This window comes from Pezoporus wallicus, unplaced genomic scaffold, assembly GCF_028554395.1.
Source record: "Pezoporus wallicus isolate ANWC-B61680 ecotype Strahan unplaced genomic scaffold, APGP_CSIRO_Pwel_v1 contig_8839, whole genome shotgun sequence".
Classification (NCBI taxonomy): Eukaryota; Metazoa; Chordata; class Aves; order Psittaciformes; family Psittacidae; genus Pezoporus; species Pezoporus wallicus.
In genome coordinates, this window is record NW_026641258.1 from 117529 (window position 1) to 144848 (window position 27320).

The following is a 27320-nucleotide window of genomic DNA, read 5'->3' on the forward strand; positions in this document are numbered from 1 at the left end:
ATGAAGGTTGCTAATGACCGAGGGGATCCCTGCTCACAAACTTGAGGCATTGAGGACAGATTCAGAGCACAGGTAATGAGAAGCATGAGCAGACATACAACATGGCTGAAACTGTGACTCCATTCCTAATAAAAGTCATTAGAAACAAGGTTAACCTGGGCTGAGAGAAGGCAGGGGAGAAGGACATACTGCAGGCTCAGGAACAGAGCAACTGTGGTTGCAGGGTGGTGATAAGCCTGACAAATACCCCATCAAAATATGTTCACAATGATGTTGAAAGGGGAATAAGTATTGTCAGCAGTTTTACCTGCTTGGCGTGCATGCTGTGTGCGTTCCAATGTCTAATGAGCTGCAGGTGCTCATTTTGTAATTCTTATGTCTCCAAAGCTACTCAGGGAAGAGTTGGTGCTAAGACAACAAGTGGGGCTATGATGATGGGAAGTATAGAAAAACGTTTACAGAACTCATGGGTGAGCAGTTGACCATTGTGTGGACAATGTTACTTCTCAGAAATAAAAGCTGAACTTTTTTTTGTTTCTTTCTGTGTTTTTCTTTTTGCCTTCAGAGCTGGTGTCAGAAAATCAGAGTGTCTGTTTATCCATGCCAGCCTTTCCCTTGCAGAGAACTGTTCAAATCTGGGAGGAAGAAGCCTTAACGTTTGTGTTCTCAGATAGATCTTTTCACGCTTTTGTAGTGTTTTACAGCTGCTTATCTTGGAGTGCTGTAGCAAGCCACTTGCAGGCTGCAAGAGCTCACTGGAAAGCTCACTGAGATGCAAAGGCAGTATCACCTTGTACTATTGAGCTCTATAAACAGCTGGACAGGGCTTGCTGGATGAATCCCTGGGGTTCCTTCTTTTAGTCATTTGCAGTCCTAAGTAGTTTTACTGGAATGGGGAAGCTGGAAAACCCATCCCGGTCATGCAAATGTAAGTTTTAACTAGGTTCTTTTCCAAGTAAGCGCAAGTGACTGATAAATCCCAGTACTGTCTTTATCTGCTTCACAGAGGTGGCTCCTGCTGGCTCCCACATGGAGTTATAAGGTTGGTCTTAAAGTCCAAAATCTCTCCCTCTGATTACTAAATCATTCCACTGTTTTTGTGGAAAACTCCTATAAAATTCTGCTGTGAACTGGTATCAGGAAAGTCAGCAGGGGAGCTATGCAGGCTGTTTCATCATCTGAGGTCTATTGCCTGATGTAGTTCAGAGGAGCCTGGCTCATTGCAGAGGTACTCGATAACATGCTGTCCACATCCCAGCCCAGTTAGTCACAGAAAATCATTTTCAGAAGTTTTGCCAGCACCCTTCAGGGAGCTGTATTCCACAGCGTAATACACTTTGCTCCTGGTTTGTGATGCCATTCCTAAAATCCCTTTCAATCTTATTGCAGCTAATCCTTAAACCCTTTTCACCATTCCAGTCCTTTCTCCCTGGACGGTGTATTCAGAGAATGATGGTATGGGTTTTATAGTATTGGTGAATAAATACAGGACTCACAATACGTAATGGAAAAAGTGATGGAAGTTGACTGGGGTTTTGACATTCTTTCAGTCAGCAGTGCTGTTACTGTCACAAGGAATTTGGTGAATGACAGCGTGCTCTTTCAAGCTAATGGGTAGGAATGAAACCAAGAGTCCAGTCTCTCGAATTTAAAGTTCCTGTGGGAGAACTTAAATACTAAGGGATTTAGTTTTCCTGTGGGCAAGTTGTGTGTGAAGGGTGTGTCTGTTCTTCACCATGTGCTTAGATACCGACTAAATTCTGTCATCACCAATATGTTTGTTGTTGTTTTTTTCTTCTTGTAACAAGATATTGACATCTGACCTGTGATAACGGCATTTCTGGACCTGCTGACGACCTCTGCTACTCAGCCTTACCTAGCACAATGTCAGGTGAGCAGACAAAAATGGACACAGTATAGGTGAAATAGGTGCTTTTATCTCTTACTACTGAGCAAAAGAAGCAGAAAGGCCAAATGGTCCCTCTAAGAAAGGGACTTTTAGGAAAGAGAAATAGTTCCATGGCATCATGTTTTAGTTTCAGGCATATGAAAAGCAATGATGTGTTTGGCTTCGCTAAGGGGAAATCCTGCTTGACCAATTTGGTGGCCTTCTGTGATGGGGCCACAGAACTGATGGATAGGGGCAGAGCAGTTGACATCTACCTGGACTTATGTAAAGCGTTCGACACTGTCCTGCACAACATCCTTGTCTCTAAACTGGAGAGACATCAATTTGATGGGTGAACCACCCAGTGGATAAAGAACTGTCTGGGTGGCCGCATGCAGAGAGTTACGGTCAGTGGCTCAATGTCCAGCTGGAGACCAGTAACAAGTGGTGTCCCTCAGGGGTTGGTGTTAGGGCTGATCCTGTTCAACATCTCTGTCGCTGACATGGACAGTGGGATTGAGTGCGCCCTCAGCAAGTTTGCCGATGACACCAAGCTGTGTGGTTTGGTTGATACACCAGAGGGCAGGAATGCCATCCAGAGGGACCTTGACACGCTTGAGAGATGGCCAATGCCAACCTCATGAAGTTCAACAAAGCAAATTGCAAGGTCCTACACCTGGGTTAGGGCAATCCCAGGCACAGCTACAGGTTGGGCAGAGAAGAGATTCAGAGCAGCCCTGCAGAGAAGGACTTGGGGGGTGCTGGTTGATGAAAAACTGAACATGAGCTGGCTGCAGTGTGCACTTGCAGCTCAGAAAGCCAAGGGTATCCTGGGCTGCATCAAAAGGAGCGTGACCAGCAGGTCGAAGGAGGTGATCCTGCCCTCTACCCTGCTCTTGTGAGACCTCACCTGGAGTATTGTGTGCAGTTCTGGCATCCTCAACATATAAAGGACATGGAACTGTTGGAACAAGTCCAGAAGAGGCCACGAGGATGATCAGGGGACTGGAGCACCTCCCATATGAAGACAGGCTGAGGAAGTTGGGGCTGTTCAGCCCGGAGAAGAGAAGCTGCATGGAGACCTCGGAGCAGTCTTCCAGTATCTGAAGGGGACCTACAAGCATGCTGGAGAAGAATTCTTCATCCAGGACTGTAATGATAGGACAAGGGATAATGGCTTTAAACTAAACCAGGGGAAGTTCAGGTTAGATATAAGGAAGAAGTTCTTTATTGTGAGGGTGGTGAGGCACTGGCACAGCCAGTCCAAAGAAATGGTAAATGCTCCATCCCTGGCAGTGTTCAAGGCCAGGTTGGACAGAGCCTTGGGCAACATGGTATAGTGTGAGGCGTCCCTGCCCATGGCAAGAGGGTTGGAACTAGATGATCTTAAAGTTCTTTCAACCCTAACCATTCTGTGGTTCTATGATTCTGTGATCATATGATCTTTCTACTGCTTGGAAAAGCTTCACGATCAATGCCAAGCCAGGGGAACCATTACCCAAAAATTATTTTTCTGCTTACTTACTTTGCTGGTGAAGCGGGAGCTGTTTCAATGTCTAGGATAGCAGTAGTGATAAACTGCCGAGTGAGTCCTTCCGTTGCTGAAACAAACCTTTACTGAGTATGTGCCTTCCAAGGCAGTCTTTCCAGGTTTTCACTGTTGTGTGTTGATCTCTTTCTGTTTAGGCCATCATACTCCCCCTGCTGGGGGCCCCTTTTCAGCGCTCACTCCCAGCATTTGGCCTCAGGACATCCTGGCAAAATACACGCAGGTACAGTGTGGGGCAGGGAGCGGGGTGTCCTCTGGGACCCTGGTGATTTCTGATGGTCTCTGAAAGCCACAGGGGAAAGGAGGGAGGGGTGCACTTTTACTCCAGTGGTTGGTTGTGGATGCTTGTTTGCTATTTAAACTTCACATGTTTTGCGGCTTCATCCTGGCTTTTGCAAGAGCATCTTTCAGAGCACTAAGAAACTTGTGTGAATTATTGCCTTGCTGTTTTGCAACTATTGCTCCACTTTGAAAATGTTGACACCCTCAGGGAATCTCTGTCATCATTAAGCTACTCAAGACGGCTTGTGCATGGCAGGAAATGCTAGCCTCAACACTTGTCACCAGGTGGGCAGAGCAGGAAGGAAGGGAGCAGCCATGGAATTTTGTAACTTACCCGCAGTGTTTCCTGAAAGCAGTTAGGCCCTGTAAAGCAGAGTAAAGCTTACTGTGGAGCAATGCTAGAAGCATGCTTCTTGGGTGCTGCCTAGGTGTAATGCTTGTGGGAGACCACACAGGAGGGGCAGGGGCCTTCCGGAAAAGGGGAGGTATCTGTAGGTTTTCACTTCACAAAAAAGCCTGGTTGTAACCTCCTGCAATGCCAACCATGAGCACAGATGAGGAAAGCTGAGATTTGGGTCATGGACTTTAATTTCTTTTGGCCTGTAATTTGGGCTTGCTTCACAGGTGCAGATCCCAGTTTTGCCTGTCATATTTCAGAGAAAATCTGAAAGCAACAGGCGGGAGATGGAGCAATGCAGGGAGCTGAATTTGCAGTGTGTGTGCAGAGGTAACATACAGGACTGCTGTGTATTATAGACATAGACAATAGAGACCGCTTGAGCTGGTGTGTGTGGATTTCTCAGTCCATGAAGAGCGCTGCATGCCTCTCCAGGTGGGAAGTTCTGACCTTAATATGGTGCTGGAAGAAGGATTGCTGGGAGAATCTGTGCAGGTGTGAAGGCAGGGCTTCACAGCTTCCATGGTGAAGTCAAAATGGGAATGGCATACTTACTTGCCATACTTCCAGCTGGGAATCGTGGTGGGAGGCATTGAAAATGAAAAGGGCAAGGAATTCTAGTCTAGTCACTCAGAGGGCACAATGTGGACAGTGGTGGGATGGGGCAATATCCAAATGTCTCTGTTCAGTTGTTCAGAGCTAAAGTGTCTGTTCTCCTTCTTCACATCTCCTAGAAAGAAGAATCTGTCGAGCAGCCAGAGTTCCACTATGATGAATTCGGTTTCCGAGTTGATAAGGAAGGTAAAGCCAGTCCCATACCTTCCCCTTCCATTGTGTCCTGCGTCCAGCCCTTTCCATGCTTCAGAGTATGACAGGGTGATTTTTCAACCATTCTGTGCCAAGTCTCATCTACCCATCTGTAGACATCATTCTGTATCCTACCATTGTAACTGACTGTGTTGGACATGCTGGTCTAATGGGGGTCTGGAGCATAGGCTATGGAGCATAGTCATTTCCAACCCCATTATGCTTGTGCCATGAGTAAGAGGGAGAGCTATTGCAGCTGGGCATTGAACTACAACAGCTGGCCGCCTTTGCAAAGAGGAAGAGAAAGGAGTGGGGAGAATAGGAATGGCTTTATGTGCTCTGAGAGTACATTTCTAGGGCTCAGGCCATACGGTGCAAGGGCAGAAGTTGCTTGCATGTGAGCACTGAGGCACCTTGAGTCATAGAGGATCTTCTTTGAAGCAATGACCTGGAGATGAGGACAGGACACAGTGATTTTCTTCAGCCATAACATTTGATTGACTTGTGCATTATAAAATCTGCAGAAAGATCTGGACTGCATTGTCAGGATGTGTTGTATGGTGAAGGACAGAGTGCCTTACGTCAAACCTGTACTTGTGCTGAAGTATCTATTTTAGAAAGCCAGCCTCAGGTTAAGTTGCTCTCTCATTGTGAATTTGGAAGTGTTCTTGTTAAAGCTATTTTGGTGATTCAATAGACCCAAAGTTAAAATTTTTCACCTCATTACCTGCATGAGCATATACCTTCTGCTTGCCACCTCTGAGGCTTGCTATGCTTTTGTCAGCCTGATTTACAGATCCTTACAAAACCCAGTAGGATAACTGCTGCCAGGATCTTGTTTAATTCTAGCCACACTCTGTTCTAAATCATGATTAAGTAGGGACTAGAATCCTGCTGACAGCTTCTTCAGTTCTCAAGGCCTCACTGCCTTTTGCTTATGACCATAAAATTTGCTGCATGGAGAAGACAGAAACCAGTCTTTTCCTTTCCATGCTCAGGCTGGAAGACGTGAATGTTTTTAATGTGCTTTCTTTGGATGGCCATCCTACTCCCTGCCCTATGTTCATTCCCTCTCCTGTTTCCCTCACTCACGTGTTTCCATTTCTTTCCCTTCCCTTTGCTGAGGCAGATGGTGCTGAGCCAAACTCCAGCAAGCTTCTGGGGATCCCACTGACAGAGGAGCCACAACAGAGGCTCAAGTGGCAGGCTCATCTGGAATTCACACATAACCATGACGTGGGTGACCTCACCTGGGACAAAATTGAGGTCACCCTACCTCATTCAGACAAGCTGCGCTCCCTGGTGCTAGCCGGCATCCCACATAGCATGAGGCCACAGGTGAGGGTGCTGCCTGTTCTGGGCAGGCTCTCCTGCCTGGAGTAAGAGAGAGTGGAGCAAGACCACTTTCTCTTGGTTGAGAGGGTGCCAGATTTTGACTTTCTTAGTGACTTAGTGACTCCTCCTGTCTTTGTTCACCCTGTTCCTATAGCTGTGGATGCGCCTGTCTGGAGCCTTGCACAAGAAGAGGAATTCAGAGATGTCATATCGGGATATTGTGAAAAACAGCTCTAACAATGAAACCATTGCTGCCAAACAGGTAGAAGACACTGCCTAGTGCTGACTGGGCACAGGGAAGTGGGGAGAAAGTGAAATTTGCTGTGTGAGGAGGAAGGGGTCTGACACCTGAAGCAGGGACAGTTGAGAGGAGATACATGGTTGAATCTTGCTCTGCGTATGTTCACACATCACCAAGAAGCTAGATTCAAAATGGTTGGAAGAAGGAACAGCACTGCCTAAGGGAGATCTCAGGGCTGTTCACCTCCAAGTCCTCTGTCAGATACAGCCAGGTTGTTGGTTTCTCTCTGGAATAGGTTTGTTGGAAAGCCTTCCTTGAAATCCAAGCAGATGAAATTCTTAACTACTATGCTTGCTATTCTTAGTGGTGAAACTAGGGGTTGAGTTTAGGCAAGTATTCCTTGGGAGTCACCAAGTCACTCTGTCTCACATGTTACTGAAGGCTGTTAAACTGACTCCAGGTGCTTGGGCAAGCCACCTTCTTTGGTGCCTAAGGACATATAGATGGGTGTGGGGAAGCAGAGTTCCCTGAGGCAAGGGGCCGTGGGGAAGTGCATAGAGCAGAAGGCAGTTGTTCATATACTGCAAACTGACTCTGTCCTTGTTTATGACTGTCTGGCAGATTGAAAAGGACCTGCTACGCACAATGCCCAGCAACGCCTGTTTCTCCAACATGAACAGTATTGGTGTGCCACGGCTACGCAGGATACTACGTGGACTTGCCTGGCTCTACCCAGAGATTGGGTATTGCCAGGGCACTGGCATGGTAACCTGCTTTCAGAGTGTCTTTGTGATAGCGATAGTTTTGTCTGTGGTTGCTACGCTGGTGCAAATGATTTGAGGCAATACTGCCAGACACTATGGCCTCCAGATGAGTTGAAAGGAAATCCTTTCTACATGGAATATTTTCCTTCGGTAAGGGAGTAGCACTGTGTATCCAAAGATGTGGAGGAACTCAGTCCACTTTGTTAGGGAGGGGCATGCATTACACTCAGAAGAAATCCCTTCGGTGAAGACTGCAAGAGAGCTGCTGCGAAGGAGGATGTTCATCACCTAGACACTGGTCCATCTCCACATGAGGAAGGGCGGAAAGAGTTCTGCTCCTCTTAGGACATGTGTTTCTTCTTTCAAAATCCTAGGTGGCTGCCTCTCTGCTGCTCTTCTTGGAGGAGGAAGATGCCTTCTGGATGATGTGTGCTATCATCGAGGAACTGGTTCCTGCCTCCTACTTCAGCACCACCCTGATGGGCGTACAGACAGACCAGCGTGTGCTGCGACAGCTCATTGTGCAATACTTGCCTCGCCTGGACAAGCTGCTCCAGGAGCACGATATTGGTAAAAGTGTGCCCTAGAAACCATAGCTTTTATTGCCAGGGTGACATGTAGACAAAGATTATTGTTCTTGTTTCACAAAGAGAGAGAAGCAGAGCCAGGAGCAAACCTCCTGGCCCTAGAGGCAGTGCATGGTCATCTTTAAGCTGAGAGGACAGCACTTAGGACAGTCCCTGTTCACTGGTTGGTTGACTTCTTATGTTGTGATTCTTTTCTGTACCTCTGTTCACAGAGCTCTCCTTGATCACCTTGCACTGGTTCCTCACCTCTTTCGCTAGTGTCGTTCACATCAAGCTGCTGCTGCGTATCTGGGACCTGTTCTTCTATGAGGGCTCTCTGGTGCTGTTCCAACTCACTTTGGGCATGCTCAGTATGAAGGTAATTTCCACTTCCTCTTCCTCCTTTATAGTACTTTGATGTTTAATCCTGAGTTTTAGTTAGTTAGTTAGAAAAGTCCTTTAGGGCAAGAAGGTTTTGTGTCTGCTTCCTGTATGTGGTTTGGAAGTGTGCTAGGGAAGATGACTTCCTGCTGCCTTCAGAAGTGGAGGCTGTGAAAAATCTCCAAGGCACCATGCAGAAATCTGGGATTGCTGGTTTTCTCTCATAATTAAACCCCATTAGCTGTCCCTTCTGTTCAGTTTAGATCCCAACTTGTGGGTTCATCTTAGCTAACCCAAGGCACCTCCTGATTTTGCACGATCTATGAGCAGAGGTTTAAAGCAGAGATTATGGTCATCTGGGAAGCTTTTGATGGCACTGTTGAATGCTCCAAGAGATTAGCATTGTCCTGACCACATATGATTAGCCTCTCTACCTGATTTAACCACATGATCTTTTTCTTTTTATGTGAAAAATGATTTTGTGGTTCAGCTTGTTGTTTGAAGAGCAAGGGTGAGCCCGCTGGGAGTAGGGGGAAGGTGGAGCACAGGTGGACATGGTAGGCACTCTAGAGTGTGTGAGACTGAGCAGCTTCCATTCTCTTATTCCCAGCTAGATCCCGCTGTGCCCAGTCCTAGTGGTGGGTGCAGAATAGCTTTGATTTTGTCTTTCCTTGCTGATTTGATTTCTTTTAAATGATGAATGCTGTGATTCAAAAACATGCCAGATAAAATTCTGAGGGCAGGTCTCAGTGCAGTAGAGCATTAAAAGGTGCTGTTCACCTCCCAGACATAGTTTGAACTTTTCCTGTTGAATTCTTTTATGGAATTTTTCAAGTCTTTTATGGAACTAGACTTTTACATCTAGTTACACATACCCAAGCTCTACACTGAATATAAATCACATCTAGGAGGCCCAAGAGCATAGCTGTAGTGTTCATTGTTCTGTGTGGCAAAATGACTGTTTCGTTGCAGGAGGATGAGCTAATCCAGTCTGAGAACTCTGCCTCAATCTTTAACACGCTCTCGGACATCCCCAGTCAGATTGAAGATGCAGATGTGCTGCTGCAGGAGGCCATGCGCGTGGCTGGCTCCCTGACAGATGTGGCAGTGGAGACTCAGCGTCGCAAACACTTGGCCTACCTCATTGCTGACCAAGGGCAGCTGCTCAACTCCAGCACCACTGTCAACAATTTATCCAAAGTGAGTGCTGCTCATATACGTTCCCTTATGTATTCCCTCCCAGTTGCTGTTTGTGAGTAAGTAGTCCTCCTGTAGGAGAGGATTATGGCTCCAGGATAACTGTCATCCAGAGGAAAAAGGTATTGGGAAGTTGGAGGAAGGTCTGTACTAATGAGATGCTGTCAGATCTGTCCTGGTTGATAAATCATCAGGTGAAAGGGATGTTGACATTGATTGTAGTTATCATTAATGACAGTTCTGATGAAATGTATGCATTTCATTCATGGAAACTAAAAGAACCAACTGCTTTTGGCAGAATTTGCTTGGAGCACACAGAGCAAAGTAGGACCTGGAGTTAATCCATTTGTAAGAATCTGGTACACTAAGATAACTCTGGAAGGCAGAGTCAGAAAACAGCATGAGAAGCTGAATAAAAAATGCACCTGTCTTTAATCTTGGACTACAGTCTGCCATTACAGATGATGTAGCTTCTGTTTGTCAAGCCTGTGTGGGAGATGTATTTTTGATGCTCATCTGCGTGCTTATCACAAAGTACTCCTGTAATTCTAAAATATAATCGGCATCCACTTAGAAATTTATACATAATTACATGGGGACCTGGTTTTGGCAACAAGTGCAATTAGATTATTTACTTGAATCATGGTTGATTCTTGAACTTCAGTTATGCTTTTGTAACAGTTGAGCTATAAGTAACCTGTTGCACATGGAGCAGGTCAAGCAGTAGAGGTGATTCATTGCGTCAGAACCAGAATAACTCCTATCTAAAATTGCTAGTTCACTTTCCTCCCCTGTCCAGTGGTAGCTGTCTTGGACCCCTTGCCCAAAGCTGCCCAATATGAAGGGTTGCTTTATTTTATTTCTGAAATCTGTCCTACTGTGTGTGCTGCATTCTTTCTTTTCTCTCTCCCTCAGATTGTGCGCCGCAGAACTCAGCGCAGGAAATCTGGCATCACCTCCCTGCTTTTTGGTAAGGACAATCCTGTGCCTGTCATGTGATGTTGATGGGTGTAGCAGCCTAGGAAGGAAGAGAGCAAGCAAAGCAGGGAAACACTGGGGCAGAAAAAGAGGGTAGAAGGGAGCCAGAACTGAAGGATGAGAGTGAAGAAATGCAGTTTTCTAGGTGCTTGCTTTGGTCTGAGCTCAGAAAGTAAATTTTAGGTTGCATGGTTAGTCCCTGAATGGTGACTAGCTCAGCCCAGCTGTGATGTCCTTCTTGCACTGACCAACAGGTCAAAAGCGTTTTCTGGCAGACTGTATGCAGTCCACAGGCTGGAAGCTGTTCTTTCCCAGTCTTACTCTGGAGCATCTTTGAAAATCTGAGACAAGGAAAGATGGTCTAGTGTGTCACCACTGGAATTTATAAATGCAAACATCACTGGTGTGCCCCCTTACTTACCTTGAGAATTCAATGTTGTGAGCATTTTTGAGGCTTAATTTTCTTTGCTTATGAGCTAAGCCAGCATATATCCAGAAGACACAAAGCCAGAATAGGTTTTGCATGGGTTTTAATAGTAACTTGCTTCTTTGACTCCATAATAACCCTTTCTATTTTAGGCCTCACTGTCATCATCTTCCTTGCAACTGGTTAGTGTTCTTGAAATTGCCACATTTCACCACAGAAATGTTTTTTTCCGGAGGAAGACACCATACTGAATTTACAGGGTTCAGATAGTGTTCCTGTTGTGGTTGAAATAGCCTGACTAAATCTAAAACTTGGGCTTACTGGTATTTTCAGAGAAGAGCTTTTCTGATGTTCTCCAGGAACATGATCTATTGTCACAGGCTTGCTACAAGGACATACAGCATTACATATAAAAGTTACGGTAGAAGACCAGCGATGCTGTAAAGTCAAGCTGCAGAAGTGAAGAAATGCAAGGAAGTTGCTTGTGCAACTTGATCTCAGGCCTCCTGTATGTAATGTTATCATACATCCAGGACAGATGATTGAACCAGCAGGGAACTGAACTGCCAGATAAATCTTTCTTGTATCTCAAATAGTCTCCTTGACCAAGTTTGAGTAGTTTTATGAAGATGATAGTGAGTTGTACCACACGCAAAGATAAAATTTAAATTCAAGCTTCAAAATGTATCAGTGGTAGAAGTGAGATGATTGATAGTGCTTTCTCATTCTAGTGGGGTTTCTGAACAGTGACTGTCATGTTTTTTACATAGTATTCTTCTTGGTATTTGAAATCTTCGTTAGAATAGAGAAGTTGTCATCCTGCAGCAGATAACCAGAATGGAAAACTTCAGCCTAAGAGAGGGGAAGGAAAGCTGGGATGTGATAAATTCATCTTATACTAGAACTACCCGTCAACCTTAAGTGTAAAGTCTGCTGCCTGTGATAGTTACTGTGTAGAGCTGGTACATAGACCTCATCTGGGTGGGAATAACAGCTTGCCCAGAACTTGGTTGTTCTTTCTTAGAGTGAGTGCAGGTACTAGTAGTGACTTGGACAGGAGTCATAGAATCACAGAGCACTGTTTGGAAGGGACCTCTAGGAGCCTGTGGTGCAACCTCTCCTGCTCAAGGCCAGAGTCTTGCTGATGCTACATGAGTTTGGCCACCCCTTTCTCTAGCTGATATGCAAGCAGTTGGACCAGATTTCTAACGAAGGAATAGAAAGAAGAAACAGCGAAAGGTGTTTGCAGAGAACATGATGTGCAGTCTTGCTCTGTTCCTGTTGGATGGTCACTGCAACAAGGAAATGCAGGACAGCTAGTCCTCCTCTTCACAACTGTGCAGCTAATCGGTCTCTGCAGACGCAAAATAGAGCCTCCCCACACATTGCTGATCCCACACTGGTTTCCTGTTTTGGAAATGTATATGCAGGCGTGTCAGGTGCAGTGGGGTGAATCTGGAGGAAACCTTTCTTCTCTGTCATGTATATTCTGAGGTAGGAAGGTATGGAACTTGCTTCCCATATCTCCTGCTTGTGTTTGGGTGGGATTGACCTTAGTACAGCTGGAGGAGCACAGTATTTTGGCCAGAATGAGTACAGGAAGAATCAGTGATCTATGTAAATGAGGGCAGCCCATGGAGCTACTGCAGCTGTGGTTGAGTAGTTTCTTCTTTAGTCACAGTCTGTTTTAGCAACATGCAGTTTCTGGAAATCCCCACTGTCTGCGTGATCACCTATGTATTTACAGTCTTTGAATCTGTAGTGAGGCTCTGTTGAATCTTACAGGCTCTGTTGCTTACCCCTGGCCACTGAGGGGGAGGTTTTGTTAATTTTCATTGCTTGGACTGGAAGTAAGTCCCGTGCCTGCAATGCCCTGCAATTTTTCTAGTCCAGAAACAAAGTTCTGTTTTCTCTTAAGTTTTGTGCGTCTGATTCTCTAGTCATTTGATTTAATAAATAGAAAACAATTCTGAACAATTATTTTAAATCTAATTTTGGGCTTCTATTTGTATTCTTAAAGTTTGGGTCTATTTAATTAAGATTACTTGTGATTAAAAGATAACGTTAATCACTTTTCAGTAAGCAGAAGCTTCATGTGTACATAGCTGTTGCAGTAGCTGTATAGCTTGGGCCACACTATTCATATTGGTTTCTACAGTGCTGTTAAGGGGATAAGCAGAGTACTAATTTGCTAGCCAATGATTTACTTGGGTCTTGCATTAAAGCTGTGTTTGTATCAAAATTAGACATTGTTTAAATGTTGATTTTGTTACTCAAGCTACCACATCTTCAGTATATTAGAGAGAGAAAAAACAGATGTATGAAAACATTTTTGAGTTTAAACAAAACATCATGTACCAAACATCATGTACCCAGTTTTCAAGGCATTCAGATACATCAACTGTCTGTAAAGAATCCATCCCATTAGGTATCTATCTGCATAAATTGATAGAGGTAGGCTGTGAAAGCTCCTAGGAGGAATTAGTGACTGTTGAAAGATGCTTTGGTAATTTTTACTCTGGACTCATGACCATTTCTATATGCCCAAACCCTTTTGAAATCTGGCTGTTAGGGAGGTCAAGGTCTTAAGTAGGTGACAGCTTTTCTCTTGTGGCTCTGACTGCTAGGCTGATTCAGCAAAGTGGGCTGTTTTGGCTTTTCACATGTTTTTTGAGACTCAGTGAAGAATATGCTCTCAGCCTGTGAGGTGTACGGAAATCAGAAGCAGTTCAATTAAAATGTGTTTCAGCTTCGAGACAATTTCAGTTGAAGAGAATTTTTGAAAGTTCCCAAGTTTTGTGTCCCATCGTTCAGCTGCCTATAGAGAAATGTCTACCCAGTATAAAGGAGGTACGCAGCACGCAGCTCCTTGATGTACTGAATTGCCCAGATGACAAGAGATGACATCTCTACGCATGGAGACCTCATAGCAGCCTTCCAGTATCTGAAGGGGGCCTACAAGGATGCTGGAGAGGGGCTCTTCATTAGGGACTGCAGTGACAGGACAAGGGGTAATGGGTTAAAACTTAAACAGGGGAAGTTTAGATTGGATATAAGGAAGAAGTTCTTTACTGTAAGGGTGGTGAGGCACTGGAATGGGTTGCCCAGGGAAGTTGTGAATGCTCCATCCTTGGTGTTGTTCAAGGCCAGGTTGGACAGAGCCTTGGGTGACATGGTTTAGTGTGAGGTGTCCCTGCCCATGGCAGGGGGGTTGGGACTGGATGATCTTATGGTCCTTTCCAACCCAAACTGTTCTATGATTCTGTGACATCTTCCAGTTCCAGATTTTTTTTTGAAATACCAGCTCCTTAAAATTGGAGACAGTCAAATTGGCATAAGCTATTTACATCATTTTATAGATTGGCAGTAAGTACCTGCCTTAGTGCAGGCACTTTTAATGTCAGGCTTTTTTGATTTCTACAGAATTGATGATTTCTAATGTTAACAAAAAAAAATAAATGCCTTATGCTTGGTTTCTTTCCTTGCCTTCCCTCTGGCTGTGTGGGCTCCCCCAGGGGATGATGATCTGGAGGCACTGAAAGCCAAGAACATCAAGCAGACGGAGCTGGTGGCTGACCTGCGTGAGGCCATTCTCCAGGTGGCAAGGCATTTCCAGTGCGTGGATCCCAAGAACTGCAGCATTGTGAGTGGGAACAGTTGGGTCTGCACTGCTGTGCGTTCCAGGCATGAGCGTTGGGTGTCCACCACAGGCTGTTCACATGCTTCTGGAGCATGGGCTCAAGGAAGAACATGCCAGGTGTAATGGGTGGAGAGGGAAGGTTGCTCAACCTATCCCTGGTGGAGGAAGGCTGTGTGGGGAGGTTGTCTTCCAGCTAGGAGCAGGAAAAGCTTTGGGAAGAGGGGCATGCAGGCTTTGGCCCATCAGCTGGGAGTCATCTGTTGCTTTTCGTTCCTCTTTGCTCTTCACCCACACGTGTGCTAGGATCTGACTCCAGACTACAGCATGGAGAGCCACCAGCGGGACCACGAGAACTACGTGGCCTGTTCCCGCAACCGCCGCCGGCGAGCCAAGGCACTGCTGGACTTTGAGCGACACGACGACGATGAGCTGGGCTTCCGCAAGAACGACATCATCACGGTACATCAGCCCTTGAGACAGGGACCAGGGCAGGACCGGCCTGTTGGGGTGCTGCACTGCCTCTTCTGCAGGGAAAGAAGGGAGGAGATCAGCTTAGAGCCCAGTTAGGAGCCCAAGGGAAGCAGTTGGTGTTTCTGGGAGCTGCCAGGGGATGAGGCAGTGTGTCCCTGTGAGAGTTGGCTTGTGTTCGTTCTCAATGCAAACACAAAGTCCCTTTCCTGGCTGCCATGCAGCTGAGTAGAAGATCGATTTGGTCCAGCCTGAGTCCCAGTTTAACACTGCACACTGAGCTGTGGTAAGGCTGTAAAAGAATGCATTTGCATTTTAGCTGTGTGTGTCCCATCCAAAACAGGGGAGAACGGGGTAATGTAGTGTTTGCAGCGCCTTTTTGACCTTGAAGGCCCTGGGCCATGTGAGAACAGAACATTGACAAAACAGCTAAGAAAGCAGTTCCTCATTCTGCACACACAGCCAGGTAGCTGTAGCCCTCCAGGCACTGCACTTTTTAACCAGTGTTTTCCACTCCCTGTTTTTCAGATCATTTCCCAGAAGGATGAGCACTGTTGGGTGGGAGAGCTGAATGGACTGAGAGGTGAGAGCAGGATTGGTTTCACTGGGGAGAGTGGGGCTGGATGCAGAGCATCCATTCATCCACAGCACCTGCTCTGGCACGTTTGTAACAAAGGCTCTGCTGATTACCCGGAGCATCTGGCAGGGACAAGGGAAAGGTTAAAGCAGGGTATGAGAGCGGTCGTGCAGCTGCCAGCCTGCTTCTTGCGAACAGCAACTTTAGGCTCCATCCTCCTGGCACAAGGTGGTTGGGTGCATGTCATCTCTGCTGCTTGCAGGCAGTGTCCTATAGTTGGCTTCTTCGTGCAGTTGCCTTAATTCTTGTGATTTTCAGGATGCTCATGTCTTTGGGATGGACCTTTCTTTTGGGATTGGACCCTTCTTTGGGTTTGAACCCTGATTTATTCTCAACTTCCGCTGGGCTCTGATCTTGTCTGTGTAGGGGTTTTCAGTGTCTGTGTCAGGCTTACCTCTTTGTCACTCTTTGCAGGTTGGTTTCCTGCAAAATTTGTGGAGATCTTGGATGAGCGGAGTAAAGAGGTAATGAAAAAAAACCACACCACCTGTAAAGTCATAAATGCAAAACAGTTGAAAAGAGCTGTCTGTGTCCCTCCTTCAGTCTGTTTGCTCTCTTTGGCTGTTGAGCACTTGGTGATGTGATCAGGCAACTTATCTTCCTAAGCCTCTTTGCACAACTTCCTCAAGCTGAATGGTTGGAGAATGAGGGCCCCACAGGGCTGCAGGGCGTAGCTGAATGTGATGCCTGGGCTTGCAAGGGCCCTAGAGATGAACTTTGGGCAAGCTGAGAAAGCAGCAGGCAGGTGTGCAGGAGGATCCTGTGGGCAGTGTTTCTGCTGGCTTCCCGCTGCCTGTGCTCTCCTCCTTCCTCCTTTGAGGCTGTGCCTGTGGATCCTGCTCATGCTTTGTGGTCACTGCAGTGAATTCTCTCTGAGCAGCTGTGCCCAAGGGGCAGTGTCTCAGTTCCTTGCCACCTGTCTAGAATGGATACTTCAGTATGGCCCCAAGACCGGGATAATTGGATAGGAAGCAAACATCATTGGCTGTTGGCCTAGGCAATTTGCAGGGAAAGCGGAGAAAGCCCTGTTCCTCCTTCTCCTCAGCATTTGGAGAGTGAAGAAGGGCTTAAAGGGTGACTTGAGATCCCATGGGGACATCCCTGGAGAGTTCAGTATTGACATTTCACTTGCTACCTCACTCGCTTCTCAGGGCTAGTTCCTTAGATGCAGATCACTTCTGTGTGTATAAACACACCCTGTACTGTTGAACAGTTCTCCTCCCATCTGTGGAAATAGGATCCCATCCTAATTTTGGAATATCTTTCATGGAACAGTGTGTCAGGGTGATACCTTGAAGTGATGTACCAGCTGACCAGGGAACACCTATTGTAGCCCCATTTGCCTTGTCTTAAAATGTCCCAGAGACCCTCAGTGCAAGTCAAGTCCCTCACCTTAGCTCAGTCAGCATCACACCAAACCACAACAGTTCCTATATGCTGAATGCTGCCAGGATGGTGCTGTGGTCACCTGTGTGGTCTCCTGGGCACCACATAGGCACAAAGGTCCTGGTGTCCCAGCAAATATCCAGGGACTAGCACTGAATGTGGTGCCTTATGCCAGAGCCAGCAAGAGCATAAGGGGTTAAGGGAGGAGGGGCTGGTGGGCACCTGGAGTGGAAGAGCTCTGTGCATAGGAGCTGTAGGTGAGTGGCACCTCCATTCTCTGCCCCTCAGCAACATGCTGAGAGCTGCTTCTTGATGTTCCACAGTACTCCATCGCTGGAGATGACTCAGTCACAGAAGGGGTGACGGACTTGGTGCGAGGAACACTCTGTCCAGCCTTGAAGTCCATACTTGAACATGGATTGAAGAAGCCTTCCTTGCTGGGGGGGCCCTGCCACCCTTGGCTGTTCATTGAAGAGGTGAGATGTCTCAGTTCCCTTTGTGGGGCAGTGTTGCCGGAGGGCTGGGATGAGGGCGCTGTAGCGCAGAGTTTTCTGACTGTCCCTTCGCTCCACTAGGCTGCAAGCCGAGAAGTGGAACGTGACTTTGACTCTGTGTATTCTCGCCTTGTGCTCTGCAAGACTTACAGGTAAGGCCACTTTAGTCACACGAAGTAGCTGGGTCTGTGCCCTGCTCCTGCATGCTCATCAAACCACTGCTGTTCTCCACTTTGGGAAGGCTCATGGGCTGCCCCATCCTCCTGTGGGTATAGTATCATCAGGCTGCTGTGCGGGTGCTGACTTGCGGTAGGCAGTGGCTCTCATCCCCTTCTCTGGACTCCTGTGTTTGCTTCTGGATCTGTATCCTGCTCTTTCATGGCTGCATGATCACCTGTGGGCTTAGCAGTAGTAAGAAAGCTGTTGGGGTACAGAAGAAAAAGGCCAGCATCTGCTTCAGATCTAGCTAGGTCTCTGCTGTGATCTTTGCAGGCTTGATGAAGATGGCAAAGTCCTCACCCCAGAGGAGCTGCTTTACCGGGTAAGCGCTGCCCTCAGCCCAGCCAGAGCCCAGCTCCTAATATGGGGAAGTTCCCCATGGAGGCTGCTGAATGCCCATCTCTAGGGAGATGCTCCAGAGTCTCCTAGACCTTCTCTGATAGGGAGTAGAGACTCCAGGTGCTGGGGGGAAGGCACAAAGTGAAGCCACTGGGAGGGCTCGGCTCCCCTGGTGCTAGCTGGTGGCACTGGGTGAGGGTGGGCAGCTGTGCTGCTGAAGTGGCTGCCCTGCCCAGCCTAAGGTTCAGCTGAGGAGGTGGTAACCACATCTTCCCTCCCTGCAGGCGGTTCAGGCTGTGAACATGACACACGATGCTGCACATGCACAGATGGATGTGAAGCTTCGTTCCCTCATCTGTGTTGGACTCAAGTGAGTCATCTAGTCCTGATACCGTTGGCATGGTGGGTGCAAGGAGCTCTGGAGGGGGCAGAGTGGGCTAAAGGGCAGAAGCTGTTTCAATCTACCTTAGGCCGCAGGGTCATTATCTCACTGCAGCCAAAGAGTGAGATCTACTCCTTGTTCATCATGCTGGTATCACTCTTGGCTGGAAGAAGTAGCTCTTGTTGCATGAAGTGGCTCACACAAGTTTACTTGGGTTATCCAGTCCCACTGGGACTGTGGGTTGGGGTCAAGACTTGGGCTGAAAGCAGGCTGTCCCAAAGGGATGGGGCTTCTTTCCCTCCTTCAGCTTAGTAATACACCTCCACCCCATTGCTGCAGTGAGCAGGTGCTGCATTTGTGGCTGGAGGTGCTGTGCTCAAGCCTGCAGACCGTGGAGAAGTGGTTCCATCCCTGGTCATTCCTGCGCAGTCCCGGCTGGGTGCAGATCAAATGTGAGCTGAGGTAAGTGTCCCCGTGGGCCTCACCAGGGTCTGGCATGGATTTCCTCCTCCCCTGCAGGAGGTGGCCCTCTCCAGTGAGCAGCAGCTTGTGCTGCCCAGACATCCCTGCTGCAGAGATTTCCTTCTGTGTGCTGAGGCAGCAGCAACTGTCTTGACAGTTTAATGCAATGCAGGGTGCCCGCCTGATCCAAGGGCTTGGCTTTTGTGTAGCTGTCTTGACGAGCAGGCAGCCCCTGCCTGCCAGTGACCTGCTGCTGTGCCCCGCACCTACTCTGATGGAGAGACTGCCTTTTCTACCTGTTGCTCTCCAGGTCCTCTACCAGCCACTGTGAGTGCAAGCAGGCAACAGGGAATGTGCTAGGGAGACAGTGGTTGTCACTGGCCAGGAAGGTGTCAAGTCACTGGCTGACCCCTGATTAAGCGAGGGAGTGATGTCAGGGGCTGACTGCGGCTTTAGTGCCTGAGCTTGCATAAAGCACATCACGTGGAGCCCAGGGCAGACATCTCATGGCATGCTCCTGGCCCTCCTGCGTCTGCGGAGCCACATCCAGTCCCAGGGAGCTGCAAAGCACCCACCATTCCAGCCCTGTTACTGCTGCCATCCTGCGGGAGCTGTCTCTTGTCCGCACCACCCTCTGGCCCCAGTGGAAGCATCTGTAGCCAGGATGCACACGCCTCAGGGTGCTGTGTCCTCCCTGTGCTGCTGCTGAATGGGACCAGTCCCCTCCACCTCTACTGTCAGGGACATCCTGCGGCTGCCTTCTCGCAGCATGGGGACAGTGCTACTTCAGCACAGCCAAAGGGTCGAGTGGGATTGGTTCGTGGCTGGGCTTGGGTTTGTGTGGAGCTAGAGCAGAGGCTGATACTGCATTGCTCTCAGCCAGCTTCCTGTGGAGAGCCTCGGCTCCACCACTGCTGCAGGAGTCAGAGGAGACCCCCACGCAGGATTTCCCCTGAGCTGGAAGGGCTGATGTGCTTGTTGCCAGGAGGTCTGAGCTCTGCATCCCTGTCCTAAGGACAGGGTTGAGGCTGTGCCTGCAACCCCTGCTTAGAGCTGGGGCCAGCGAGAGAGAGAGGGGGAGTGCATGAACTCGTAAGTGCTACTGGCAGGGGTCTGCTTTCTGGAGAGGAACCTGCCACCCCTTTTTCCAGCTGAGTGCAGTCAGTGTAGCAGCATCCGAGCCTGCCCGTGCCTCCCTGCACTGCTGCATCAGGCTCTGTAGGGGTTGCACTTGAGTCACATCTTCCAGCTTCTCCTCCCAGCCTGGGCCTGACAGGATGTGAAGCCCAAAGAGGAGGGGGAAACGGAATGAAGGGCTGGTGATGCCTTTTCAACACCAACAAACATGCCTGAGGGCAGCAGTTGTAGGACCAGGCTGGGGGTGTGATCTGGGGTGGGTGCGTGTGTTACTATCACTCTCTTCCCATTGCAGAGTCCTTTGCAAATTCGCCTTCAGCCTCTCTCAGGACTGGGAGCTGCCGGTAAAGAGGGAGGTGAGTAGGTGGCGTCTCTCATTCTTTCCTTTAGCCGAGGGTTTCACTTTCTGCCTCTCCCAGCTCTGTGCTCCAGCCTATCCTGTGCCTCCTCTTGGGCCGGCACAGAGGCTGTGGATGGGGCTGCTTTCCCTGCCAGGGCAGGCTCTGCCTGTGATGCTGGCAGTGGGGACAGGGGAAAATGGGGCAATGCAGGCTCCTCCCTTCCCCAGTGCTCTCCAAACCGCAGGGCCTCTCCCTGTTTCAGCTGTGCGGAGGTGGGAAGAGCCAGCAGGCTGCTGACACAGCCTCCCTTTTCTGGGTGCGGAGCACTGACCTGGGTCTCTGTGTTGTCCTGCAGGAGAAGGAGAAGAAGCCACTGAAGGAAGGGGTGCAGGACATGCTCGTGAAGCACCATCTCTTCAGCTGGGACATAGATGGGTGACGCCCGCCCTGCCCCATCCTGGGGAACCTTCTCAATGGCGCACACTCCTCTCCCCCATCCCCATCATCTCACCCCCTGCCCTCCCCAACCCCCCCACTTGTATCCGTGACAGAATCCTCCTCGGAGGGCTGCCAGGCCGCCGGGACAGATGGCAGCAGCACCGAGAGGCTGAGCTGCAGACCTGAGGGAGGTGATGGTCAAGGGCAACGCTGCAAAGGGACAAGTGTGTTCTCGCCACAAAAACAAGTGTCCCCTCTCTCCCTCCCTCCAAGCCTTCCCCATCTCTGACACCCCCCATCCCATGTTTGCCTCAGCCCTGCCTCCCCCCAGTGCCCGGGGAGCGGCCTGGCCCAGGGCCCTTGTGCACTGCCCCATGGGCTTATAGCCATGGGGAAGAGACACAGCCCTTGTGGGGTGGCTTTGGTCCATGAGAGCTGGTGCCGTAGGCAGGTGGCACTGTGGTTGCAGGTGCATTTGGGCTGGTGAAAGACTCATGGCTGTGTGGGAGCAGGGATGGCAAATCCTCCCCCTGCCAGCCAAGGGCTTGCCTTTGCTAGGGAGAGGGATGGCAAATCCTGAAGCACTTGGACAAGTTCCTCTGATCTGCAGCCAGGGTTGAGAAGGGACAACTGGCATCACCCTCATCCCACCTCCCTGGCACTGGTGTGTGGGGTGTTGACAAGAGGTGCCTAATGGCACTGGCCTGTTACCAGTGTGACAGCCTTAGGGGATGGGCTGTGTCTCCTCTGGGAGCAGACAAAAAAACCACCTCTCCCCTAAACAAGTGTTTCTTGCTGTCATTTTAGTCTCTAGGTGATTTTTACTGTTAACCAAAAAGCTGTAAATGAACTCCAGGAATGTGTGTATATTTGGCACCATTGTAGCTCAGGATGAGGTTCAGGTTGGAGCTGGCTCAGGGAGATGTAACTCGTCCTCCTCGCCCTGCGGTGGCAGCGGGGACGCAGGTCGGGAGTGGAGAATTGCTGCTTTGTGGTGGTGGCTCTGGATATGGAGTCTGTGACTTTCTACTGAAAGCGCTTGTCTGTGAGCACAAACTACTCATGGAATGACACTAGATTCTTACTTTATTTGGTGGGTTTGTAAATAAACTGCATCTTGGGAGAGTGCTGGGCTCTGGCTTTTGTTTTCTGACAGGGCCAGGATGAGATTTAATTCTTCGTTTCTGTTCTTTGATAATTAGGACCCCATTTCTGCGCTGGCTGCCGTTAGCATCAAGCTGAGGTCTCCATTCAGCCTGCACTGGCACTCTGGGGGGCTCCTCACCAGCCTTGCATCAGACCAGCAGCTGGGGCAGGAGCAGTTGTGCTGCCAGCAGTGGCCTCTCTGCCACCCGTCCTCCCTGAAGGGCAGCAGAAAAGCACAAGTAGAGGGTGTAGGGACACTGCAGGAGGAGGGCCCAGAGGGAAGGGAGCGGGGCTGGCAGGAACCAGGGCTGGGCAGGCATGGATAGCAGCATTGTCTGTACAACAGCCAGTTTCTCTACAAAAAACAGAGTCTCGGCTGCACTGTGGGATGGTAATGACACAGGGCCTGGGAGAACTGTGGGCAGAAGCTTATGGGAAGGTGGAAGTTGCAGCATGTTTATTGATGTGAAAATGAGTGGTTTCAGTCAAGGCAATTGGATTCGATGGATGGGCCACTCACTAGATAAGGAATTGCCTGGAGGAGTCCAAATGGAGACTAGTGAAGAGTGGTGTCCCTCAGGACAGTGGGGGCAGTGCTGTTCAACATCTTCATCAGTGACATAGACAGTGGGATTGAGTGCACCCCAAGCGTGATTGTGTGGTGTAGTAGACAAGCTGGAGGGAAGGGATGCCGTCCAGAGGATCCTGGACAGGTTGGAGAAATGGGCCAGATACTGGATGCTCAGAGGGCTGGAGCACACGTCTCATGTGAAGGCAGACTGAGAGCTGGGCTTGTTCAGCCTGGAGAAGAGAAGGCTCCAGGGAGACCTTAGAGCAGCTCCCAGTGCCTAAAGGGACCTACAAGAAACCTGGAGAAGGGCTTTTTACAAGAGAATGTAGTGACAGGACAAGGGTGATGGCTTTAAACTGACAAGAGGGGAGATTTAGATTAGATAACAGGAAGAAATTCTTCATTTATGGGGGTGCTGAGGCGCTGGCACAGGTTGCCCAGAGAAGCTGCGGCTGCTCCATCCCTGGCAGTGTTCAAGGCCAGGTTGAACGGGGCTCGGAGCAACCTGCTCTAGTGGAAGGTGTCCCTGCCCGTGGCAGGGGTTTGGAACTGGATGAGCTTTAAAGTCCCTTCCAACCCAAACCGTTCTATGACTCCGTAATTCCAGTTTGCCATCTGGCCAAGGAAGGCTGCAGCATCACGTCACCACCACAGCAACTGTGGTCCAGACCAGCCTGCTGGGCTGGGGTGGAGGCTGTACCAGCTGCCCATGCTTCTACCATCAGACCTACTTCTAGTTGCAGGGTGGGTAATTTCCATACACAGGGGGAATCTCCCTGCAGCTCAGAAGGGATGAGGCACCATCACTCAAGCATCTTCTTCTTCAGGTCTGAGAAAGGCCCAGAGAGTTCATCCACCCTTAGCTGGAAAAGGCGGAGAGGCCCCAAGTTGTGTCCTCCCCCCAGGCAGAGCAGCGACACCTCTGAGCACGTGGCTGTTTGGAATTTTTTTAATAAAATGGATTTTTTTTTTTTTTTTCAAATATCTGTAACTGAAAAAATAATTCAATTTAAAGATCCATTCTCTCCCCCATTAACTTGTCACTTTTAGCCGTTTCCAGTTGAACACTCGCTCTGGATCTGATGCCCCAGCACCACCCGTCTCCAGCGGTGCCGACCACCCCTCGCCGCGTGCTGCATAGTGGAAGGGAGAGTGCGCGCTACTCAAATACACGTTACAAACAAGTAGTGGTTACAGCAGAAAGATTCAGGATTACATTCAAGGTAGAGGCAGAACATCAGACTTTGTGGGTTTTCTTTCCCAGTGGGTGCAAAAACGTACGTCCGGGGGAACACCTCTTCCAACAAAGAACTATTGAACTATTATTCAAACAAATAATAGTAAGAAAGCAGAGAACTGGGCTGGCCTGCGCTGGGCACTGCTTGGGGAAAAGGCTTTCTAATCTTTCCTGGGATGAGGTACCGTTTGCCCCTCTGCCCCGGGGCACAGGGTCAGCGCTCGCTCCCCTGGCAGAAGCCCCTTGTGCAGAGGGGCTCTGGCAGGTCGGCTGGGATCCTCAGGAGGTGAGGGTCGGGCTGCTTCTGTGTCATCTGGGTTCCCTGGGGGCTCTTCAACCCATCAGCCAATTTCAAGTAATTAAACTGGTGCCATTAAATCCCTACAGCGTTTCACAAATGACAGTGGGTGGGTGAAGGCGAGTGTGAACAGCCAGGAGCTCAGCCTGGCCCCAGCAACCCTGGGAAGGGCTACATCAGTGACAGGCACCGGCACCTCTGCCACAGGCCAGGGTCAGGCTGGGCATGCACCCTCCACCTCTAGGAGCTCACTGCATTTCGGTTAAGTTCATTCTTTGTTTACTGGTTGCAGCTTTGCAAGTGTTTGTACAAAGCAGCCCCACAGCTGGGTGGTGGTAGTGGCTGCGGCTCACTGTGGGCTACAGAAGCAGCTGATTTTGCATGAGATAGTAGCCTCCCTTTTCTCCCTTAGCATTTGAAAGAGTCCTCCCACTACTTTCCTCCTTAAGCAACCGATTACTTCCTTTGCTCACCCGGAACCAGGGCCGGGCAGATGCCCTGGGGAAAGCACTGTGAGGCAATTGCTAATGCACCTACTGCTCCCAGGGAACACCAGGAGAGAACTGAGGGAAGGCTCAGAGAGGGCTCAAGGGGGTGTCCACCAGTCCCAGTTATTCTGTCTTTAGGACATGACACTGTAGCTTGGACAAAAGAAAGCAGGCAGTGTTCCCCAGACACTGAGGGAGGCAGATAAGAAGCTCTGCCTTGCTTACAACTGGGGAGAGAAGGGAGCAGAAGGGGGCAGAAAGGAAGGAAGCTGCCATCAGGGTCCCCCTGCAAATGATTAAGAAAGTGGCTCCCCATGCAGTTAACAAGCAAATAGGGCTCAGGAAAGCAGGAGTTTCTCCAGGCAAGGCCTCCCCCTGAGAAGAGTGCCAGGTACTAAAGGTGCAAGGGTGCAGCATGTGCCTGCTCACACCTACTCCTCCGCAGGAGGGAAAGGTGGGGACAGTCAGCATCCTCAGGGAGACATTGGAAAGGATGGCGGTTTATCCTTCCATTGCCTGAGTGGGGTCAGCAACTTAGGCTGTATGATTTCAATAGCCACCACTTCCAGCTTCGCCCTCCCCAGCTCCCCCAGCCTGGGCCCAGCTCAGGGCCCAAGCAGGGACAGCTGCCTGCTGAGGCAAAGCTAGGCTCTGTCTCCCCTGGTAAATGTGGCAGCGAGTTACTCCTAACTAACGCAGGAATTCCAAAGTGACAGGTGTAACAGCATGAGAGAGAGCCAGAGGTCCGGGTTTCCAGTGCAAAATCCTGCACAATGAATAGCATCACCATGGCTCTGGACACTTTGGAGTACTCATCTGCCCTCACGGCAGTCAGCCGCTGCCGTGAGGCACCAGCCCAGGGCCCTCCATGGCAGCAGCTCACAGTAAAGAGCCATTTGCTCTTGCCTTTTCCCCTCTGTGGGCCTAGAGGGAAGGAAGAGCAGAGGTCAGCTGCCTGTTACCTGCTCCCACTTCTCCCCCAAAAGGGGCCCTCGCAGTTGCACCACTGAGCCAGGACTCTCATGCCACACAACACCTCTTTTGCAGCACCACTTCCCCTTCCTTGCCCATCAGGGCTGACATCCCCAGCTGTCTCTTTCCACTGGGGCACCTGCTGTGGGGAGGGAACAGCGCAACTGAAGGCAGGAGAGATTGCACATGGCCCCTAATGATATGTTGCTCGTTGCCAGCTGTGCCCCATGCACCACAACAGGATACTGGGATGCTTTTTTGTCCCTAACCCCCACCATGAGTGCTGTGGAAGCTGGGGGGTAGCGGGGTGCCTGCAGACTGGGCACAGCCAGAGGTCTGGGGCAGCAAAGGACAAATTTAATATGTAAGGACCTGGATTTTAGCACCTTAAAAATCTGCTTTGCAGCCCAAAGCGAGTGAAGCAAGCAGGTGTGCCTCTGCCAAGCTCAGCAGTATTTGGGAAACCAGCTCAGACACTACCAGGTTGTTGCGGAACCCGGTTCCCTTTGGCTACGTTTGGAAAAGGTGCCTGTTCTGCCCAGCTCCTCACAGCCCCATGGCAGATCAGACCCTGCCTGACAGCCAGCCAGTGGTGCAGAGGGCAGCCACTGCAGCCAGCACTCCTGCCTTTGTGTCCTGTTCCAGAGGTAGAATCCCCTTCTGCAACTGTTAAACCCACTGTGCAGGGGCAGCACAACCCCCTTTATCTGCCCATCCAGCAAGGTGAGGGGTGCTTGCTTCTGGAAACAGCTCAGTCTGGTCATGCCCTGTCCCGCTGCAAGGTGTGAGGGAACTCTTGCCCAGCAACACTGTGCTCCATGTGCTGCCACCACTGCTCCCGCCTGGAGGAAGAGGGGCTGCTGGCTCCCTTCTCACTCTGGTTGGGTCAGGCTGCACAGAGCAGGTAGGAGGCCACCAGCCCCACAGCTCCTACAGCCTCTTCTGCCCCCAGCAGCCGCTGTCCCTACTCTGGTCTGGCTGTGACTTGAGCAGCAGATTTGCCTTTGCCACCATTGCCGGCTCTGTGCAGGAAGGACACTGTTGGGGGAGGAGTACAAATACTTGGAGCTCATCTCTTTTTTTTCTTTTTGGTTGACTGGCCTCTTCCCCCTGCATGCCCCTGCCCTCCCACTCCCATTCCCTTCAGTCTCTGCTCACAGAGTTACAGGCAAGAATCCCAGTGCAGCTGCAGATCATGTCCATCAAGGAAGTCTGTGGAAAAGAGACTGGGAGCTGCAGTGCTAAGGGGAGCCAGGCTCATGACGGGCCCCCCTGGCAACTCCAGCCAGTCCATGCTGTCCAAATTAGCCTCAGCCAGGTCCAGGGCTATGCCCCCAGATGGCTCGTGAGCAAAGTGCAATTCTGAGGTGTCCATAGGTGAAGGCGGATGGTCCAGGATGGCCGAGCTGCTCAGCATCTCACTGTGGAGGTCATCAATCAAGGACAGGGGCTCCGGCCCATCGTGGCCTGCCGTCAGCAGCGGGAGGCCGGTGCTGCTCTCCAGGAAGTCCTCCAGCCGGCCCACGGGCACCGGCTGCCCCAGGGACACTGGCACCGCCAGCTCTGAGGAATGGTGGCTGCTGGGCGGTGGGGAGCAGGCTGGGGCCACCGGTGGGTCTTTCCCAGCGGGGGATGACTGATCCTTGAAGTCAGCGGAAATCTCTGTACAGGAAACAAACAACAGGCAGGCTGGGGTGAGGAAAAGCTTGGCCAAACACCAGAAGGATCAGTGCCTCCCTCCCTTCTTTCCTTTCCACGGACCACTGAAACAGGGACCTCCCAGACTGAGTCATCACTGACCACCAACTGCAGTAAGGAAACTCCTGTACCCAAGCTTGGCTTGCTATGGGGAG

At 49.9% G+C, this 27320-nt stretch overlaps 2 protein-coding genes across 4 annotated transcripts in view; one reads left to right on the forward strand and one right to left on the reverse strand.

Annotated features, from left to right (window-relative positions):
* The window catches only part of SGSM3 (small G protein signaling modulator 3), a 29141-nt gene extending 7255 nt beyond the window's left edge, over positions 1–21886 (forward strand). For both annotated transcript variants that reach the window (XM_057422746.1, XM_057422747.1), the window contains exons 2-22: positions 1809–1891; positions 3575–3660; positions 4851–4917; positions 6053–6261; positions 6413–6520; positions 7121–7264; positions 7638–7833; positions 8063–8208; positions 9183–9410; positions 10323–10377; positions 14328–14455; positions 14756–14911; positions 15449–15503; positions 15972–16021; positions 17267–17419; positions 17519–17589; positions 17930–17978; positions 18280–18365; positions 18717–18839; positions 20272–20332; positions 20673–21886. In XM_057422746.1, the coding sequence (XP_057278729.1) occupies positions 1885–1891; positions 3575–3660; positions 4851–4917; positions 6053–6261; positions 6413–6520; positions 7121–7264; positions 7638–7833; positions 8063–8208; positions 9183–9410; positions 10323–10377; positions 14328–14455; positions 14756–14911; positions 15449–15503; positions 15972–16021; positions 17267–17419; positions 17519–17589; positions 17930–17978; positions 18280–18365; positions 18717–18839; positions 20272–20332; positions 20673–20756 (2262 nt within the window). In that variant the 5' untranslated portion in view covers positions 1809–1884 and the 3' untranslated portion in view covers positions 20757–21886. The remainder of the gene's footprint in view (positions 1–1808; positions 1892–3574; positions 3661–4850; positions 4918–6052; positions 6262–6412; positions 6521–7120; positions 7265–7637; positions 7834–8062; positions 8209–9182; positions 9411–10322; positions 10378–14327; positions 14456–14755; positions 14912–15448; positions 15504–15971; positions 16022–17266; positions 17420–17518; positions 17590–17929; positions 17979–18279; positions 18366–18716; positions 18840–20271; positions 20333–20672) is intronic.
* A 1521-nt stretch (positions 21887–23407) lies between these two features.
* The window catches only part of MRTFA (myocardin related transcription factor A), a 48302-nt gene continuing 44389 nt past the window's right edge, over positions 23408–27320 (reverse strand). For both annotated transcript variants that reach the window (XM_057422800.1, XM_057422801.1), the window contains exon 14: positions 23408–27129. In XM_057422800.1, the coding sequence (XP_057278783.1) occupies positions 26630–27129 (500 nt within the window). In that variant the 3' untranslated portion in view covers positions 23408–26629. The remainder of the gene's footprint in view (positions 27130–27320) is intronic.